The sequence below is a fragment of the Gymnoscopelus microlampas genome, assembly GCF_963454915.1.
Source record: "Gymnoscopelus microlampas genome assembly, chromosome: 21".
Classification (NCBI taxonomy): domain Eukaryota; kingdom Metazoa; phylum Chordata; class Actinopteri; order Myctophiformes; family Myctophidae; genus Gymnoscopelus; species Gymnoscopelus microlampas.
The window spans coordinates 31,569,155-31,590,687 of NC_139958.1; the positions used below are offsets into that span (position 1 = coordinate 31,569,155).

Sequence of the window (21,533 nt, forward strand, 5' to 3'; positions counted from 1 at the left end):
CCAGATAAGGTAATTATCTCTGTTGTCATGTGATCAATACTGCCTACTACTGGCTTCCAAAGTTTGGAGGAGTGGCCCGTTTTACACAATATGACACAAATCATGAATGGCTGATTGCCGTGAAACTTTGCACGCACATTCCCAATAGGCCCAGGAAGAATTGCCACCCTAAATCTATCTCTGTACTCTACTACTACTATCTGACAGTGTATTTGCAGTGTATTTGTTCTGTGTGTTTGTACTACAGTATCTGGCATTGTATTTGACAGTACTAGTACTATCTGACATTGTATTTGACAGTGTATTTGTACAATCTGACATTGTATTTGACAGTGTATTTGTACAATCTGACAGTGCATTTGTACTGTCTGACTGGGTTTGTGTTACCTGACTGTGTGATTTGACTGTGTATTTCTTATCCTTAGTGTTCAGATTGTCTAGAAATTGTGATTATCTCTCCGGTTTAGCAAATTGTTTGTGTGCTTTCTTGTAATGGCTTCTCTTCTTTTTTTTCTGTGGAAATTGCAGAGTAATGAGGGGTAGAAAATAAAGCGTCTCTGCATTTCAGAAGCACATGCTCTTTCTTCAGTCCAAGAAGCTAAAACCTGCTGATATATGTATATTTAATTAGGTGTCAGTTCACTCCCTGAACACTCCTTCTGGGGCTCATGACTTAAATGTCAAAAAAATAAAAATAAAAAGATCAGCCACAGCATGTACTGTAGCACTGGCTGACTAATTAAGCTGAGACAATAATGATATATCTGTTTAAAGTTTTCAAACAGAAACTTCATGTGAAATGGAGTTCCTAAGCTAAGCCTGTCGTTTAGCTGCCTGTTTTTTGTTACTGTACATGCAAGATTTTTCTCCATTGTTTAGCTCAGGTTCACAAAAAATGTTATGTCAAAGACCCCAAAATGTATACATGTATGTATATGGCCGCGGACCCCCGTCTGAAAATATTTTGTGCCTGGGAACCCCATAAGAGATTTGTGAAAATGTTTCAAAAGTATTGTTTCAAGATTTTCCTAAACGTTTTGAAAATAGCCAAGTAATAAGCTCACAATGTGTTGAGCTTATAGATCAGCTATTTTCGAATAGCCGAAATATAAAATATGGTCACATGGCTGTGATATAATAAAGATATATGAATCATTAGTGGCCGTGATGAAGGTTATGTAGAATATCTATCAAACAAACAGTGACACATTCTTGCATGCATAGTTAGATTCAAAGGTGTGTGCGTGCATGTGTGTGTGTGTGTGTGTGTGTGTGTGTGTGTATGCCCGCACGTGTGCGTGCGTGTATGTAAATGTGGGCACTGTGCATTACTTGGAAACTTTGGCACTCTATAATAAATGGCAGGTAACGTTAGAAATGCCTCATAAAATCTGCCTAGAGGAGTCTACACAGCAAAATCCTCAGTGTTCATTTATGCAAGTGTAACTCTGAGAGAACTTACAAATGTAGCCGAATGGACCCCTGTGTGTCTGGTTGTGTGTCTACTGTAGTTTGTACACTCGTAGAGTTAAATTAACACTGATGATTTTGTACGTCTAGATGCAGCTGCTCTTCTAGACACTGAAAGGTCAGAGGTCAACCATGAGGAACGGCATTGAGGGCTGCGGCATTGAGCATGCATGCAGATCAGCAACAAAGAAGCAGTTGCAAGGATGGAGATGACTGAGGCTTGGATAAGCATCCTTGACTGCTTGGCACAGTGCAAACCTACCATTCAGGATTGCGTGGTCGCTGCAATGTGTGCCTTGAAGGACAGGAGCCACCTAGCCTCGGTCCCAGCCTCACTTATCTGCGAAAAGAAGAGCCTGGTCACGACCTAAAGCAGCGAGTGTCTAGGAAGTGCTGAGTGGGTAGGATTTCCGTCGTACGCGTTTCCCCCGGAAACGATATTTTTTTGACCAATCACAACACTTGTTTCATTCGCGGAGAATGTTAACAGATTTGTAAAGCATCAACGTCATTTCCTTGGATGGTACTTCCGTCAAATTCAACCGTTTCCGGTTCTTCACTTCCTTGACAACCAACATCCCAGGTCTTGCCCAGCGTGGGAGCCACCAGGGTCGATGGAAATGGAAAGTCCTTGCAGGTGGGCAGGACTTTCCAGTGTATACGAGAAGCTCAGTCTTGTCTTGGTACAGAGCTTGAGGTGTTGGGACATCCATTGTGAGATGTCTAAGCTGGTTGACAATTCACTCAGTTAAAGTTTCCAGACTGGGTTTCCACATTTCAGTTTAGTTGTTATTGTTTTAAAAATATATATTTTAGTTTAATTTTATATTACAGTATTATTTGTAGTTCCTTGTTTTATAGTGTCATTTGGGGGGTATTTGTCAGGGTAAAGATTTAAGAGATTCAGAATAGGTATTATAAATATAAAACACATATAATATTATAAAACACTTTGTGAATGCAATCAATAGTGACCTCACAGCATTTTGTTTTATTTTAGTTCGTTTTGCAAGTATTGTTTCAGTTAGTAACCCCCCACCCCTTCCAGACTAGTTTTTATTACCATCTCCCATGGTTGGAAACCATGAGAGATGTGGTTTACTGGTTTAGAGGAAATGATCCCTCCCTTTGTCTCACTCTATAAGTGAGCTTTTTGGAAGCAATTTGTGTGTCAAGGCATTTCTTATTGAAAACAATAGACCCTTTTCCTTGACAGCCAGCTTACAATAGTTGAGTAAACACAGGTGTACCAATGCTACTAATTAAGGTTTCAGGTGAAACTGAGCCTGGCAGGCTGCTATTGTGCATGTTGGATCACTGGACAGGCTCTGCTACACTAAATTAACTTTAATTAGTATCTTTGGTAACACCTGTGGGTACCCCATTTATTCATGCCAATATGGCTGTGAAACGTGTTTATTGTCATGGTGTTTCCTGGGAATCAGCAACCCACTGGCCATATTGTCCTAATTATTGTCAACAATGGCTACCAAAATTGACCTTTTAATAAATTGTTGATGTTTTCCCCTGTAGGTAAATGATTAAACATAACAGAAAGAAAGATAAGCCCTATCTTTACCTAGGTGAGCACAAGTATAGTGGACAACCTACTGTATAGTGAATCTGCCTTGTCTGAGTGCTTAAGCCTATACCCTAATACTGCAATTAGATTCCTCACCCCAGGCAATCTAATCAACTCAGACATTTTCTGATATAAGCATAATGGAGCAAAAATGGCATATTTAATTGCGTCGAGGACGAGGTCGTTTGCCCTAACCCCATTATAGCCCATATCTTTGATGTGTGAAACTGCGTATGAAGAGCGTCATGAATTAAGAAACCACTGCTGTGCTGAGAAAGGTTCTGAATTCTGAATACCTCCTCCTCCCTCTCAGCTACAAGAGAAGTTCCCCCCCACACACTCAGGACTGTCTCTGCAGCTACTGTAGAGCCCAGGGTTGCCATGTCTGTTTATTATAAGGGGCTTTGGGCTTATTTTTCTGTAAAGTTGCTTGTAAATTATTGGTAGTTGCGGGCTGCGTTTTTTTGGGCTTGCCTGGAAACCAGACCAATTTGCCAGTGCAAAAAAATGTATAATACCCCTCGGGCCTCGGCAGATTTGGTCTGGCCCCGCTCGGTTGTGATTGGATTTCCCTGCCCCCGAAGTTGTGGGGCACCAATCAGGGCCCAGTATGCAAATGTAGGGCGGGTTTATCACCAGAGGCATTTTTTTTATTCGCCCCTTGGAAATGCAGGTTCCACACAGAGATTCCAGACTAATATCTACAAAGTCGCAGTGATATTAGTCTCGTCATGCCAGGCTAGAAGTGTACACCCTCGAGAGTAATATTGCGATAATACAACAGTTACCATCTCCATCCATCCATCTACCACCTACCATCATAACGACCTTTCAAGTGTATGTCTCTGTTATCATGGAAATACATGGGGTCTGTCTGACAGACAGGAAAGAGTCCTACTTGTTTACTCAAAAACAAAACTTAACTGTTAGCTCAATCTCATTGTATTTAAGATATTGGATATAAAAAAATGTAATGCCAATTTTAGCTACTATGGCCGCAAACGTCCCATGCAACCTGCTATTCTAGCCACTTAACCGGCTCTGCGAGACTCCGTCTGTTCAGCACAGATGATTTTAATATTTTGATATGTGCTGTCATGCTCGTTTGAAGCGCAAGTAGAGAGCTATTTCCACCAATCAGATTGCTTCGCTGGAACTACCTGTTGTATAATTGGGCTTGTTTCCTAATGTTGTTTAGGGTCTACAATACATATTAATTTGGGGTTCCTTGACATGAAAATGTTTGAGAACCACTGGCTAAACCTTCTGAAAATAGTTTGTGCCATGACATACAAGATTTTTTGGATTAGAAAATAATTCCAAAATGTTTACATTTTCTCAAGATATTTCTTTGAAAATAGCAGATCAAACGCGTTGTGAGCTTGTAGATCGACTATTTTCAAATAGCCAAAGTATAGGGTTAGAGTGCTCATGTGGCTTCCTTTGGGCTTGTTTTCATAGACCCGGTTGCTTGTTTCTCTCGCAAAACCTGGCAACACTGTGTAGAGTCTGTATAGGTGCAGAACGCATAGCGCTCATTTACCCATGTGGGAGATATACAGCAAAGCTCGGGTTGTCAATATTGGGATATATTGAATGAGCTTGGTATAGGGGCAAGCTCAAGTTATATCGACCGTGGGGCTTCCAGAATATTACCATTATGTTTTATAGTATTATGGAGTAAACACAAATTCTCTCTAAAATCTGGCATCGGATGTGATGTGTTTCATGCGTTTACGCGCAACAGTGAGGTACAGAGTTTCGTTCTGTAGTTTTTCCCCCTTATTTTTTTCTTTTACCGGTGATTTTTCCTGCAAATGAGAAGAACAATCTGGACTGGATCCCGAGAAGGCGAGGGTTGGAGGAGCCGGTCTTTTAGCCCTCCAGGAGGAGTAGCCCGCGGTGGGGCATCATGATTCCTCTGATGTTCCAGAAGAAGTGGGGGAGCCGTGCGCGGCGCGTTTGGATTATTTACCCGGAGATGCTGCTGCTGCTGTTGTCCGCGTTTTGTTGTGTTTCTCTGGCTAGAGCGGCGCCCTCCTCCCCTCTCACGACCGAGCAGCTGGACATGGGGGTGGTAAGTTTGGTCTTTTGCTCTTTTTTTGTATTTCTTCTTCTTTTTTACCCCATTTTCTCCCCAATTGAGTCGTTATGCCAGTTCATTCCACCACACATTGCTGTGTTGTCACTGCTGTTGTATCCTACTGACTCACTTTGTCACACGTGTAGACAATTGACTATTGATTGAACCCCAAACAAGCCGCAGCATGCAGCGGGCATACGTCTAATAACTCTATAGCCTACATATGGTTGCGCTTTACCGTTACTTTTTTGAACGTGACAACAGATGAAACTGGAGGGACTTTGTCAGTATTGTGTCAGTATTCCGTAGATTATCTTATAGGATCAGAATGGGGGTGATTTAATTAGTTCAATTGGAATAAATGCGCCGTATTTTTGGCAGCGTAGCCTACACAGCCTACTGACATGACAGAATCAGTGTTGCCAGATAGTGCGAGAGAAATACGTTACAAGGTCTATGAAAACAAGCCCAAAAGAAGCAACTATTAGGCCACATAACATAAGCACTTGTCTATAACCCAGGCCTGCTGCATCTGCTCTTTGAAAATAGCCGATCTACAAGCTCACAAATGCAACACGTTGTGAGCTTGTAGATCTGCTATTTTTCAAAAACTCTTGCAATAAAATGTGTAATATTTGGAAAATGTTTTTTAAACATTCTAACAACACATGTATGCTCCCTGGCAAAAAGAAAACATGAAAATATTTGAGAACCACTAGTTTGAATCATAAAACAGTTGGAAGCAAGCCTAAATAAGCAAGTACACTTTAGAAACAAGCCCGAAAACCCTGCAACCCGCCACTACCAATAATTTACAAACAAGCCCAAAAGTCACTTATAATAAGCCGACATGGCAACACTGGACAGAACCCTAAGGAGTCGGGGCAAGACAACATGTGCAAGATATAGCCTAGTAGTAAACTATCATGTAGAGGGCTTCCTCACCAGAGCGCGAATCATTCCTGGATGAAAATAGTCTATAGCATAACTAAGTGCATATGACATCCGATGCCAAGTTCAAACAATGGCTATTTTGAGCAAGTGTATGCAGTATAGGCTACCAAATAGATGTGGCTAAACAGATCTAAGAATACCTGTCAGTTGTTAGAACAGAACAGAATGAGTGGAAGCCGACTAGCCGAATGATGCCAATATCTATTTAAATATTTCCTGTCAAAATTAATAGAGCGATACGAGTGACATTCCTTTAGTCATGAATGTGACTTGACTTCTTGTGTATCCATTGCGCACGGCAATGGGCAATGAATGAAAGCATTTGGAACTCCATGGATGAATTATGTGTTGTTGCTGCCCGAGGGAAATGGAGAGTGATCGAGCAAAACCTTTTTGAGAAAGTAGGCAATAAGGAACAGGATGCAATTCCATATATGCAATAGACTAAAAATAAGAATTAATAGCCTATAGCAGGCTAAATAGCCGGAGCAGCTTGCTATAAAAATCATGGCTGCATCAGAGGCAATATCATGTAAAGTTAATAGCTTATAGGGGAATTGTGCGCATCCCAAATTTTGTCTGTCCTGTTCATTAGTCTGTGACTAATGAATAGTCTGTGACTAGGACCATTTTGTATGTTCTTTAATCTATGCTATGTTGCTATTTTCATTGCTTTTTAAAAAAAAACACAGCATCCATTGCCAGGAGGAGGTTGTGTTAGTAGACTGTCACTTGGCATTGGCAAGTCGTGCCATTGCAACCAGTGCTATTGGTCGGCTGAGCTGACCATTGACACAACTGGCAGAGGATCGAATGACCTGCATCTGTAAATGTAGAAAGATACAGAACACATCAATGCACCCTTTAAAAGTGCAGTAGCCTACACACACACACACACACACACACACTGAGCCACCCACTTAACCACAGTGCAGAGGCTTTCAATCAAACTACAGAGCATCAATATGCAATTTCAGCATTTCAGGGAAGCGGTCTTAAGAGTTACAATATAATCTGTCCTATGATTTCTGCTCATCAAGATGTTTTACTCCTGGGGGCTTTTCTCTGTTTGTACAGAAATCCCAGGCTCCCTGATGCATCGTTGATATAACAGCCAAATTAGTTTCCATTCATCCAGAAAAGGGCACTTGTTTTACACACTCTCTCCCTCCTTTATCTCGGGTGGTGGGGGGGGGGCATTATTATTATTTTAAATGATTTGTGCGCGCACACACACACACACACACACACACACACACACACACACACACACACACACACACACACACGCACCCCGGCCCACAGGTTGAGAACCACTTCACTAGATGCCATCAATGAATAAACATTTCAACACCATCTGAAGGGGAAGCAGATGTAGCATATTGACCTGCTGTATCTATCACACAACTGGCAATGTCACCAATGCTCCAACAAAACACGTGTGTGTGTGTGTGTGTGTGTGTGTGTGTGTGTGTGTGTGTGTGTGTGTGTGTGTGTGTGTGTGTGTGTGTGTGTGTGTGTGTGTGTGTGTGTGTGTGTGTGTGTGTGTGTGTGTGTGTGTGTGTGTGTGTGTGTGTGTATGTGTTTGTGTGCGCTTGCACGATAGCCGTTTCACAGTTCACGTTGTCTTAATGTGAACTGTGTGCCATTGAAATTCCCCCTGAGGTTCAGCGGAACACTAAAAGCCACACCCTGACATCCTGTATCTGTCTTAAAGACGCACTGAAGTGACATTTTCGGACATTTTATTTTGAAGGTTCAGCCCGAAACGTCGGCTCAACGACTCTAATCCAATCAGAAGGTCCCATCCCTTCAGGCTATGGGACGTTGGATCTCAATCAATTCAGCCGTGGGCAACACGGCTAGTGTTTGTTTACAAGTGAGAGAGAGACGGCCAGTGAAGCGCGTTTGCTACTACCTGGCTTATTTCTAACTTATAATGTTTTCAGATACATATTTTAGTGTGCAGATGAAGTTTAAAATGAGTAATACACTCATCTTCAATGAGATTCAAAACGGAGTATCTCTGTAATTAAAATCAGCTGTGTTTGAAGAACGTGCAGCTATGGGAATCAAACAGGTGCATGTAATCAAGATTCATTTATATTCACGAAGGTCGAGTTATGTCATCACGCAGCACGTTTTCGTTTACAGGAAGTAATTAAGATTGGCTTTTTAGGGACTTTAGATGTAAAAATACACAAAAATGTTTTTTTTTCATTTTTTTTGGCATCTATTGTTAGGTATGCCCATATGATGACCACGGATATGCTCTAAAAGTGTGAAAAACATATTTTTCATTTCACTACACCTTTAAAGAACAGACTCTCATTTTGCTGTGTAATTTCTTTAATGAGATCACCATCTGGCCCCATCTGCAGAGGAACAGATGAGAAGAGAAGTGAATTTCACCCTTCTCACTTCCACCATCCCTTTCTCTTATTCATTCTCCCTCCCTGATACTTCCTAATACATTAACCCTGGCGTTACTGTTTTTGGGCAAGTCATTATCGGGCATTTTCCAAAATGTGACTTGTGTGCTTCTATGGTCTATTTTCACTGTTAGTCGTACAACAAAGCATATGTCTTAAGTGGTTATGTTACTGATGGTCTCTCCACCACCACTACTCTCTCATTAGTGCTCAGCTCTTTCTGTCTCTGTCTTTCTCTGCCTCAAATTAGCAGTGTCCAGCAGTGTCACATTCACTCAGCTTAATCTCATGCACCCACCTTGCACTCCTCTCCCTGAGATCCAGATAGTAAGCTTTCCTTCACGGACTCTTCCTGGATCTTCTAATTATGCGGGGGGGAATCAAAGAGAAAGCTGGATTTATTGACAGTTAAGGGAAAATAAGAGTGTGCACCAGCCTGAACAAAAGATAATAAGGGAAAGAAAGCCCACACCGAACAGAAAATAACGTGTCTAATTCCTTCAAGTCAACTGGCAAACATATTATCGATAGTGTTTCTCCTGGGACGGAGATTCTCCCCTGCCATGCTGAACAAATGAACCAAGGGGATAATTTGCATCTGCAGAGAGAGTGGAGAGGAATCCTATTTAATTTTTGTCCTCATCAGCGTGGGGTGAATTATGCAAGATTGTAATATCCAAACATTGAAAAGTGCTGGATGATACTGTCTCCATGTCACTGTGCTCACACTCCCACGCTGTAAGCTTAGAATACTCCTGTCCTACTTCTATCAAGTGCTGTGACCTTCAGTCCCTCACCAGTGCATTGTGGGGGCTCAGATTTAGGGCAAGGAGATTATTTCGGTAACGTGTCCAGTGGGACAGGACAGCAGTTTGTAGGAAATAGAAAGATACTGAGAGAGACATTTCACTAATAATAATAATAATAAACAAGATTAGAAAGTGCTTTACAAATGACAGGAACATAACATGAAAGATAAAGTCAGCATTCAGTAATCACGGATATAATACTATGGAAAAGGCCATGACAAAAAAAGTAGGTCTTCAGAGGTGATATAAATGATGGCACTGGTTTTGCTAGCCTCAAATCCTCAGGTAGAGTGTGCAAAGCCTAGGTGCCTGGGCCGCAGAAGCCCGATCACCCGATGTAATGAGGAAGGATTTAGGAACAACCAAGAGGGCCCCATCTGAGGATCTGCTCTCAGGCTCACAGGGGACCAGCAGCATATCTACAATCTAACAAGGAGCCTAACCTTGCAAGACTTTCAAAGTCATCAGTAGAATCTTAAATTCAATTCTGATACTCACAGGCAACCAGTGGAGAGAAGCAATCATATAGAAAGAAATGGCAACCCGTCCAAGTGTCATCCCAGGCTTGCTAAGTGTAAAGTTTTGCAGACAGAGTTAAAGTTTGAGGACATTGACAGATTTTCTGAAGGGTTACAATCATCAGAGACCTACTCGCTAGCATTGTCAAGAACCTGACACCTCATTGGCTGTCACTGCTTTCAGGGCTTTTGGCATTTGTTCGTTGGCACCTGCTCATAGTCCTTTCAATCAAAGAGACAGATATTACCAAATAAACCTCAACTTGATGATGAGACTTACTATTGTTATTTCTTTCATTTTAATATATAAAATGCAATTGCATTTGATTGGCCTACAATGTCCGGTTTTGAATGATTTTGCACCATCTCACTATCAATAGAGTAAACTATTTTAACATAGCTGAAAAACATGGACAGAAAACTAAAATCAGGTAAAGCCAGAGACTTCCACCGTATCACTCTGCAAGTCCATCACTGCGACTAGTTTAGCTTCAGGATGGAACTGGCTGATGAAACTGAGATGCAGACTCCCCCCAAATCCCCTGGATAGATTGATTCAGAACCCAACCCTAACCCCAACCAAAGTAACCATGCCTTACCCTTATCACAGTGCCTAACCTTCAATAAAATAACATAAAAGTAAAGTGAAACTAAGCCATGACCTAAAACAAAACATCTCTTCCAGGAGGCATGGCCTACCTCCCTCCATCTTTCTGTCTGTCTGTGGTGACAATGTTTTTGGGTTGTGCCGATGTATGAAAAGGCATGGGGCAATTGGGGGAAGGGACTGTCATTACGTCATTGCAGTGCAACCAGAGTGACACATCTTTGGGAAGTGAACACATTGAAAAGTAGTGTGTCATGTTTGTCCTAGTGCCATCACTAGGACAAACATGATGTTAATTATAACATAAAGGCGAATTCATAGTCCACGTAGCATACATGGACCGGACTCTGCTGCTGTCTGTGTGGACTGAAATTATGCAATAGTGGACCAGGCATCCACCTGGATACGCAAAGCTCAACGGCTTAACATTCACATATCGGTATGGCTCGGTATGACACATCAACATGAACCATTTGAAAATCTGTGTCAGCTGTTCTGTCTTTAGACTTGTCAAATAATGAGCTTTGCGTGATTTGAACTTGCAGTTGCTCAAAAATAGGACCGGACATACTGGAGCGATCTTTATAAATGTCACGAATAAGACCAACACTACTGCCGTGCCATGGCTGCCATGTTCGAAAGAGTAGATCAAACAGCACTGCCCTCTAGTTTCTGTAGCATAATGAATCTTAGCTCTGTGTGGAAGATCGATTGATAGGTGGATGTCATGATATTAATAGTTGAAATTGGTTGGTTCATGCTGATGTTAGCACACGTCACATTTTGTTAATTGATCAAAAAAATAATGCATTATTTAAATATTTTGTTAAGTACAGTAGTTGCACAACATGACTGTGTGTTAAAAACATATTTCAGCTTGACTTTAAGTCTGGAGTCTTGGCTTGTGCTGGTCTATTGTTAGTCATTCAAGGCAGACAACTATTCCACAACCTCTGAATGCTACAACATAGAGTAACTACACACCTCCTGAATGCCGGTAACAGAAGCTGTCATCTGTTTGTCATTTCTGTGCACGAAAATATAGCAGCAAGAAGCCTAGGCTAAAAGTAATTTTATTTACATTTGTGCAAATTTGCGTGACTGCAAAGATGAAACGGAAGTGAGTGGGGGGGTGGGGTGGGCGGAGCATCCGCTTTACTCCCGTATAATTTTCAGTGCTTCCGATGCACAGACTGTATGGTGCAAGCATTTGAAAACTGTATGAGCCAACAGTCTGGCTCGAGAGACTAGTATGTTGTTGCATGTCTGCACCTGGAGGAGCATTGTAGTAGTTGGCTAGTAGTGCAGTAAACACACACGGCTAGTAGTGCAGTAAACACACACACACACACACACACACACCGCACCGCACCGCACCGCACCACACCACACCACACCACACCACACCACACCACACCACACCACACCACACCACACCACACCACACACACACACACAAGCAATCGTAATTTCTCCATCTGCCAGATAATTAAACAACTGAAGGTTGCCTGTTACTTGTCATTAGCTATACCACGAATTTGCGCGGTGTTTTTCGTATAGGACAATATGTAACCCTATGTGTCTGAGAACATGTTGTTGATCCAGTTAGAAATTTAAACATTGAGCAGGGTGGCCTGTGCTGGTTCAATACAACGATAGGAGGTTCAGTTCCCACCACAGCCAATGTGTCCGTCCCAGTCAAAGTGACATTGAGAATAACAATGAACACCTGTGTGCGCCAGCGGGATCGTCACCCCTCCGGTGAAGTGGCAACATATGTTTGGCTCAGAGACGCTAATTCCTCATTATACTTGCTATGATAGAGTGCATGAAGTGCACTACAAGCATTTGTCACAACGATGACAGGCAACGATGGCAGAAGCTGCGTTGCAAATAGTACTTTGTGTCACACGCTTTTGAGCTCAAGCACTATTCACTCCCTAACACGGTGCAGTCCTATGCCAGCTTGGCGCGCGTTTCAAGTCCAGAGTGGCCTAAATGCTCCCTTTGCAGTCATGAGACGCAGTGATTTGTTTCATGTATTGAAAAACAGGGAAAACCAAAAGGGCCAAGCGGATGTCTTTACAGTAGTAATGGATCAAACTGTGTGGGCAACTGAACGGAATTAGTTCTCTCCACAAACGAGTTGCACGCGATCCTCCTCCATTCTCTATTGGATCCTGCTGATGTCAATACTTAGCAGAGGTTTAGGGGCAAGCGGGGCCATTCCAAGACTCCCCTTATAGAAAACCCCAAATCAAGTCCATGTGGCGTCCCAGTCCTATTTTAACAGAGGGATCCCCCTCCCTCTCTGTCTTAGACCAGATCAAGGCCTTGGTCGTCTGTAGCTATCCAAAAGGACCGAGCAGATCTAGTAATTACTGTGGGTTTTGGTGTTGCGCTGGCTCGCATGTGGAGGCTTAAAATAACACAGAGGCCAGGCAGCTCTGCTGCTTTTAAAACACCATCAAGGAAAACCCAAAGCAACAACATAGCTCCTATTAATTGTTTCCAGAAATTGTCAGATTCATAATGAAAGTTTGTGCATGCGTGTGTGTGCGCGTGTGCACACGCAAAGGCTTGCTAAGTTGCTTGTGTATGCATTTGCCAGAGTGGCCGCTAGTCAAAATAAAACAAGAAGGATTAATTTAATTGAAAGAAGAGCCACGACTGTAGTCCCTTGGACTGCAGAAGGCAAATTGAAATTGTGTGGCTGATGGCTCTGTTTCACTTTCTCTTTTCTCTGTTTGCTCTGAGACACACAGCAGGTGATCCTACCATTTGTCTCTTATGAGCATTTGTCAATTCTTAACAAGTTGGAGGAGAGAGGAGGAGGGCAGAAAATGAAGCCAGAAAAAAGTGGGAGACCACTGATTCGCATGCAAAAATCTTTTTTAAGAGAGGAAGTGTTTGATGTGCAGAGAGATCAACTTCAGCATTTTATCTAACGATCTTGTGAAGTGCCCTCATTTCTCTGCAGGTCCAAGTGAAATGAGAGGGAGAGAGAAGGAACGAGCGAGGGGGACATGGGGAGTATAAAGTACAGAGATGAGAGGAGAGAGTGATTGAGAAGGAAGGAGACAGGGAGAGATGGAGTGACAGAACATATTTTGGTTTTGTTAATGTGCCTGAGATATGTCTTTAATATTATTTCATGACAGTATTTTTGTGCCAGGGAATAATATCAAGTTGTCTTTTCCCTCCCAACTTGTGTCAATTCCCCCTTTTGTACTGTGGTCCCAAAATGACAGACCCGAACCCTAATGGATGTGTGAAATCCGTTTCCAGGATCAGATTCATCACGACTTACTTTTTTTCAAATGAGGGACGCAAACCCTAATTGGACTCGTCAAATTAATTCTGAGATTCATATCTCAAGAGAGTAGCTGACTCAGACTCTCCTAGATATTACAGAACAGACCCGACTGTCAGGTATGAGGCTGTATGTACCTGACAAACCTAATAATTACAATTGCTATGAAAAGGCAGTTTTACCAGTAGATGCCAATGAACGGCTACTCCATTATGGAATCTAGCAGCTACGTAGCAGTCCACAATAAGAATTGAAATTGCATGTTTTCACCTCACTGAAGAAGGAATCCATGATCGCATACCTTTGATCTGCTCTCTCAACTACAGTACACTCAGTTACACCGTACTTTGTGCTTTTCTCTCCTGATCAGCCATATATTACCTCAACCCTAACCCCAACCCTATAAGCTGAGGGAACATTGGGCTGACCCCTACCTAAGGTAATGGAATCTCAACCTAATTGACCATAATAAAACACGGACCCGAACCCTGCAGGTCTTGGGTATTGTTTGTCAGATATTTTCAGTTTGGGGAAGACCTCTAGTCCCTGTCACACTACAAATAGAACAAAAAATATGGGAATAGACCTGATCAATCAAATGAGGGGGCGGACAGTGCAGTACAGTACAGTACAGAAAGACACTGAAAAGAAATGTGGTTGTAAACTTTGTAGCAATGAATGAGATGCAGCCTTTCAGCAGACTTATTGGGTCCAACAGCATACTGTACATACACAGAATTTTTAATGTAAACAAAGCCATGTTTGAGTAATTAAGAAAAGCTGGGGGGAAATTCTTTGAAGGAGTCTTCATATACTGCCTGCTGATGGGAACACACAATAGTTTCTGTGCCTGGTTTGATCTTGGTGCTGACTCCTCATTCTGACAGTGTCAGTTGAAATGGATTTCCAATAAATGGAGGACTACATGGGTATACTCTACATTTGTGTCTGTTCTGAGAGAACATGAGCGAAGCTACAGTGTAGGCAGCCAGGTGGTACAAAGGAACACGTTTTATTTCCTCACAAAGGAAAGGGGCTGACTTCTCTCCATACTCTCAACATTCAGTAGTGAACTCTAGAGTTTAGACAGTTGTGATAAAAGAACAATAATTCCTGCTAGCTTAAGCTTACTGACAAACAACATCACAAATATTGTTCTACCACCTTGTGTGGTATTTTCTTCTCCCTGACCCTTTCCGACTTGTGTTGCCAGCCGTTTTCCTTCCAAGGGTAGATTCATACTTTATTGTGGAGCCAGACTGACAATAACATAGTAATTCTGTCATCATTTGTACACATTTAACCCCGCCTGACCTTTCTATCTCTCTCTCATTCGCTCTGTGGTTCTGTCTGGACCACATAGTCCCTGTGAAGATGCTTTGATGTCTTGGAACTTGACATTTATTAAACTAGCACATCAATACGACGGCAATGACTGAAGTCATGTGCCGTTTCAGAAGTTTCACTATATGTTACTACTGTTTGTTATGACTTAGTATGATGCTTCAGTTAGGAAACAAAATAATAAGCATTGCTATCAACGATAAAAACAAACATTTTACACCACTACATGCAGGGTTTTCTCGAGACAACATCAGTGATTGGTTGCATTTTGCTGTGCTGCAAAAAACAAAACGAAAATCTTTTTTCGTTTTGTTGTATTGCTGTTATTAATATGGCCTTAACAGTGATGATCTAGTTGACCATCATGGACAAAGTGTATTGATCTGAATAATCCATTGGGCATTAGAAAATACTGTATAGGAGGGTGAGGATGGCTGTCCTTGCAGATTCTTAAATCACTGAACTCGCAACACCATCATTATAGTCTTTTACATTGCTGGAAGCTATTCTCATTTAAAAGTAAGTCTGGAGGATATCACTTTGATAATGTATAAAGCATTTAGAAATGAGAACAAATGTGCATCGTTACATCACTGTTCAATATCATCAGAGACGTCTTTTATCACTGTGTTCAATGATGTAGTGTTTCGATTAGTGCTTTTAAAACCAAATACTGTAGCTCCATGAAATGTATGTTTCTATTATACGCTACATTACTTCTTCTCTGGTGTCTACAAGTTATAAAAACATATTCATTTACATTCCTTTGTTACCAGAATTTCAGGGGTTTCTCTACCTAGCTTTTGATCTTAAATATAGTCCGCCATTCCATTTTCAACTAGAAATCCCTGTTATGAATCAGGTAGATAAAGATTTCCTGCCTCTGGTGCTGATGCTAAAGTCCATAGATATTGTACTGAAGGTCGTGTTATTATCATTTAACCTGAATCAATTCTATTTTACGCTGCCAGCAGTTTGCAAAGGGCCATAACCATATTTTACACTTTGTAATGACACAGCTTTAATAAAAGGATCACCTTGGAATTAAATGGTTCTGTTTCAATAAGTGCCAATATGTCACACTATGAATATATTACTGCAGTCTGTACACTTTACAGACATAATTATGCATCATTGCATATCTTTCTTGCTTGCTTTCTATCTTATTTAAGTAAGTAGGTCGGAGTGGCTTATTGTCGTGTCAGCCGAGCAATGAAGGGATCTATTCCCTTTACAAGGTCCTAGACCCCTGGGAGATGGATTGTTGAGGTGGAGCACCACACCTACTGGCTGCTCCCAGTACTTACTATACTGAGCGTCTTACCCAAGACTCAGTGCCCAGGATCGAACCCAGAACCTTTTGATCGAAAGGTGAAAGCTCTTAACGAGTGAGCTGCACCATTTAATTGATCTATTGTGTTTGGATTTTTAAGACATGAGGGCAAATACGGTTTCAAGGCCCCTTTTGTAAAGCTTTAGGCATTTTGCATCTGTCAACTTCAATCTGTTTCTGCTCAGTGATTTTTCCCACCAGCATGTCATCGTGAGCTCCTCTTGTATCTCAGCCCAACACATACAGTAGAATGGTATTCAGCTTCCCAGCAGGCCCTGCAGCTAGGCTATGCATGTGTTCGGTTTGGCAAGCAGCTTCTGGCTGCATGGCTTCACAGCTTTGTCCACGGGATATTTTTCCACGGAGGGTTAATTACCAGTCATTAGTTAAAAAAAAGCTGTGTGATCAAATGGAGCTGTTATCAACCAAGGAGGGATTATCTCCTACCGTCTGTGAAGGCTGTCTCTGTTGACACCGGGCTGGATGAACCTGCCCACACTCTGTCGTCAACCACAGAAAGGAGGTGAGATGTAATTTAGCGAGAGCAGAGCAAGAAGGAATTGATAGTATTATGGACAACGTCTTTCATGCACACTATTGGATGAGCATGGACTTCCCAGCATGCCTTTGGGCACACACTCAGTTATTGTTCTATTGTTGTTATTATTTGCTATTGTGGAATGTCTTATTGGAATGAATGTCTTATTGGAATGAATGTGTTGTGTTGTGCCATTCGTTTACCACTTAAAACCTACACTAGGCGCCCAGATCGATTCCCAAGGACTCTTTAGGCCCCCTCCTGTTTTCAATCTACATTATATATCTTCACTCAAAAGAGCCGATCTACAAACTCACACGTCGACACAGCACAATGCTTGATGAGCTTGTACATCGCCTATTTTCAGTGGAGGATGCTAGGGTTCAACCACTTCTAGGTTCATTTGGGGGAAGACTATGGGTGATAGGGGTAGTCAGTCAGTCACACACCCTCCCTCCTGTATCCCAGCTTTGAGTTGATTTGGGCTTTTTGTGAGCCGTTTGCCACAATTAAAGATTTTTCTCTTGAAAAGTCATTGTCATCACTTTTCCTGTGGCTAAGCAACCCTCCAGTCACTACAATAGTTTTAGGCCATGTTCCGTGGAACAACATTATATTATATATAATATATAACATTATATTCTGTGTCTGACAGAGTCTGTTTAATTTCTACGAGGAGGTTTTAACCCCATTTCTAACAACCATCCAGTATAATAGTATCGGATAGCAAAGCAAAGGCTTCGTATCCAACTTACACACTCAGTTACACATGGAAGGGGGGGCTTCAAATTGTTTTGAAGTCATGTTCACTGAGAAGTACTTGTTGGTTTAAGTCTTTGGCTTTGGAGAAAAGCTTTTTCTTCATGTGAATCTTTTTGATGCTGCACTGTTACATTGGGGATTTTAGATTTCTTTTCCCTCTCTCCAGTGACATGGCTACCTGTCTCCAGGTCATAACTTCTCTTCAGCGAACAAACCATCATCATATCCAGACAGATATTTGATCTATTTTAGTTAATTTTGAGACCTGAGGACGATTCTGCAAATGCCTTCTAAATCAGTAGTTCTCAAACTTTTTCATGCCAAGGACCCCAAAATGTAATATATTTGGCCACGGACCCCCTATCTGAAAAGGTTGTGTGCCAGGGACCCCCAGAAGAGAAGATTACAGGTTACAAAATTCTAAATTATTCTTTTTTTTTAGCGGTGCCAGCCGCTCTACACTTGACTATGTCCGTCCGTATGTCCGTTTGTCCGTTTGTCCGTTTGTCCGTTTGAGCCCGGATGTCCGTTTGAGCACGGGCTTTAAACAGCTATAACTCCAGTTCGCAGCATGCCAGCAAGTCCAAATTTGGTATGTGGACTTAGACCACCAATAGGGACGAGCATTGACTGCTGAAGCCCTGCCCCGCCCTATTATAGCGCCACCAGGAGGCCACTGGCTTTAAACAGCTATAACTCCAGTTTGCAGCATGCCACCAAGTCCAAATTTGGTATGTGGACTTAGACCACCAATAGGGACGAGCATTAATTGCTGAAGCCCCGCCCCGCCCTATTATAGCGCCACCAGGAGGCCACTCACCAAAGGCACCGCTTCCTTCACACAGGGTGCGATTTTTTCATAAATGTTCAAAAAATAGTACAAACTGAACCTCTGTGAGCTGCCATATCTTCTATTTTTGAGAACTACTGTTCTAAACCACTGTTTTAAATCCTAAGACTTACTTACTATATACAGTATATAGCTAAAATCTAAAATGACGCTTTCCTGGTTTTAATGGGTTAAAGTGGTTATCCCTGCGGTTTCAGGCAGTATCCCATGTAGTAGCCCTGGGAAACAACTTACACAACTACAAGAAATGTTCACAAGATTTTACTAGACTGGAAGGTTAATTAATTCAATTCATTCATTTAATTAATTCATTATTGATTCATGCCATGTGATGTGAGAGTGTGAACTACTGTAGCCGACACCAACTCAGGACTCCTGAATCGCTGCCCGCCTCACCCTCCTGTCTAGCATCAGGGTCAGAATCAACTTTATTGTCACATCACACAGGTTTACAGTGTGTGAAATGCATTTTTGTGCAAGCTCCATCGTGTTTTGTTATTTCCATAAAAGAAAAAGGGAAGAACAACCATTTATCTACATATTTACACAGAGCATCTATCCGGCGCGTTAAGTACCTGAGGTAAGACATAAGGTGCGGTAAGTACCTGAGGTGCCCTGCAGTGTTGTTAGCTCTGCTGTCGCGCTGCAGTATGTGTACATATATAGGTGGTGCGCCTCTTTACCTTCCTTCCTAGCTATGGCTTGTGTTGGCGCCCACAGTGTCAGTTTGCTTGCCACCAGTTCTGGGTTAGCCTCGCGTAGCCAGACTATATCATTGCGTGGATATGAGTCTGGTGCCTCTATGAGAACGTTTTTTTCCCAAGGGGGCGGGATCAAAACAATGGCTCTGGACGCAATTGATTAGACCTACAACTAACTGCCAATCACATCCTCCCATATTTGAATACTGGGCCCTGATTGGTCACCCCAGACTTCTGGAGCAGGAAATGGATTCACAATGGAGCGGTGCCAGACCCAAATCGCCGAGGGTATTTTTTTTTTGCACAGGCAGATTTGTCTGGTCCCAGGCTAGTTCTGGGTGGCACAGAGCCCAGTCAGTCTCATCCTTCTCTCTCTGACCTTGTCTGTGATCCGAAGGAGGCCCTCGTAGAGGCCCACGTTTTTGATGTGGTCCGCCCATGTGACTCCAAGTGCCATTTGTAATATTCTTGAGTAGACGCCGTCGAGGGCCTTTTACTGCTGTGCCAGGTCTCAAATGCTGTGGTGCTACCGTGCTATGTATTTTAATAAAAAGTTCATATTTTGACAGTCAACCATAAACTTCCCACTTGTCATCCAGTTCAGCCAATGTTCAAATGCTTGTGTGATGATGACACTAGCGTGTTCTCATTTTATACTCAAACAAAAATAACACATCTTGAAATTAGAATGTTATTTTGGTCGAGCGACAGTTTTGTAAGACATGTTGACACCAAAGCATAAATCACGCTGTAGCCAAATAAAGATCATGTGGCAACCAGTGGTATTCACCTCATGGTGCCACATTCTTTTAAGCTACGGTACTGAGAGCTGTTTCTAAATAAAGCGTTTGCTTTCTTTCTTGTCCTTTGTTCCTTTATCAATCATCTTTGCTGAAAAGTACACTGTGGTAGGTGATGTGTTTTAAAAGCGTGTGTGCGTGTGCAAAGGTTTTGCCCATGTTGGTAATGGAAAGGCAGTAGGTATGACTATAAACTGGACTGTAAAGCTATAATGATCATTGTCATACATGGGACAAATATGTTCCCTTAGTCTGAGCTATGGGCCCCCTAACTGACAGCATGTGTGTGCATGTGCAGATGCATGCATGCGTGTGTGCGTGCGTGGCTGCATGTGTACGTGCGTGTGTGTGTGTGTGTGTGTGTGTGTGTGTGTGTGTGTGTGTGTGTGTGTGTATGATTAAATTGGACCCATTTTACACTGTATTCAACTAATACTCGGGATTTAGCTGTGTTTGTGTGTATGTGAGTGTGTTTGATAGATGTGTGTTTGTGATTGTTTTTGACTTTGCGTGCCTCTCTCCTGTCTTGGTGACATATGGAATGAATCTCACAGCGGGACACTGGCCACTGCTCTTTATTCAGTAATTGTGTTTGTGGCCTTTGGCAGGGTGCCACGTGACACCACCACCACCCAGTAGTAGCATCAAAGAATCTTTTGGTGATATTTCCCCCCCTTTTCTTTCTTCTTCTTGTGCCACATAAATTAAACCTCACTTCTAAGAGCATTTCTGGAGCTAAACTGGTGCCATGGCTACTAGTTTGTTGTTCATATTTAACCACTTAAACCCTATTATCAAACATTTTCAAAACATTCTCAAAATATATATAAATTAATAATAATACAAAAAAAAAATAGAATATGCCATCAATAGGGATCCCAGTGTTAAATTGGTTAAGTTTTAGTTTTAGTCTTCTCTTTATACGGCATGGCCCAAGGCCAAGCTGTTCAGTACAAAGTTTGCACTGTATGTAATATGTATAATCCTATGTCCATCATCCCTTCTGAAGTAGACCAATCGGCTCATGCCACTACAAAAGAATGCAACATGAAAATGAAGCTCATGAAGAGTATGAAAGTTGGATAGTAATTGATCATCTAAGAAGAAACCTATTTTTTCACCTAGCAAATCTCTTTATCACATTGTAATAATAATACATACAATTTATATAATGCTTTTCTACGTATTCAAAGTCGCTTTACAGAAACAAAATAAAAACTTCTTTATTAGGAAAAATGTGTTAAAAAGGTTAAAAAAAAACGTATAAAAGAAAGACAAACATGGCGGTTGGGATTTATGTAGGGAATACAAGTCTGAAAAGGTGGGTTATGAGTGTGGTTTTAAACGTGGTGAGGGTGCCTCACGCCTGCTCTGATGTGAGCTGGTAGTGAGTTCCACAGTCAGGGGGGCGGGGCCACCGAGAAGGCCCTGTCACCC

The 21,533-nt window shown here is 41.9% G+C and overlaps 1 protein-coding gene across 1 annotated transcript in view; it reads left to right on the plus strand.

The window, feature by feature from the left end:
* Window positions 1–4,703: 4,703 nt before the first annotated feature.
* The window catches only part of LOC311037470 (matrix metalloproteinase-17-like), a 112,332-nt gene continuing 95,502 nt past the window's right edge, over window positions 4,704–21,533 (plus strand). The window contains exon 1 of the mRNA XM_084046646.1: window positions 4,704–5,129. Within this exon, the coding sequence (XP_083902772.1) occupies window positions 4,965–5,129 (165 nt within the window). The 5' untranslated portion in view covers window positions 4,704–4,964. The remainder of the gene's footprint in view (window positions 5,130–21,533) is intronic.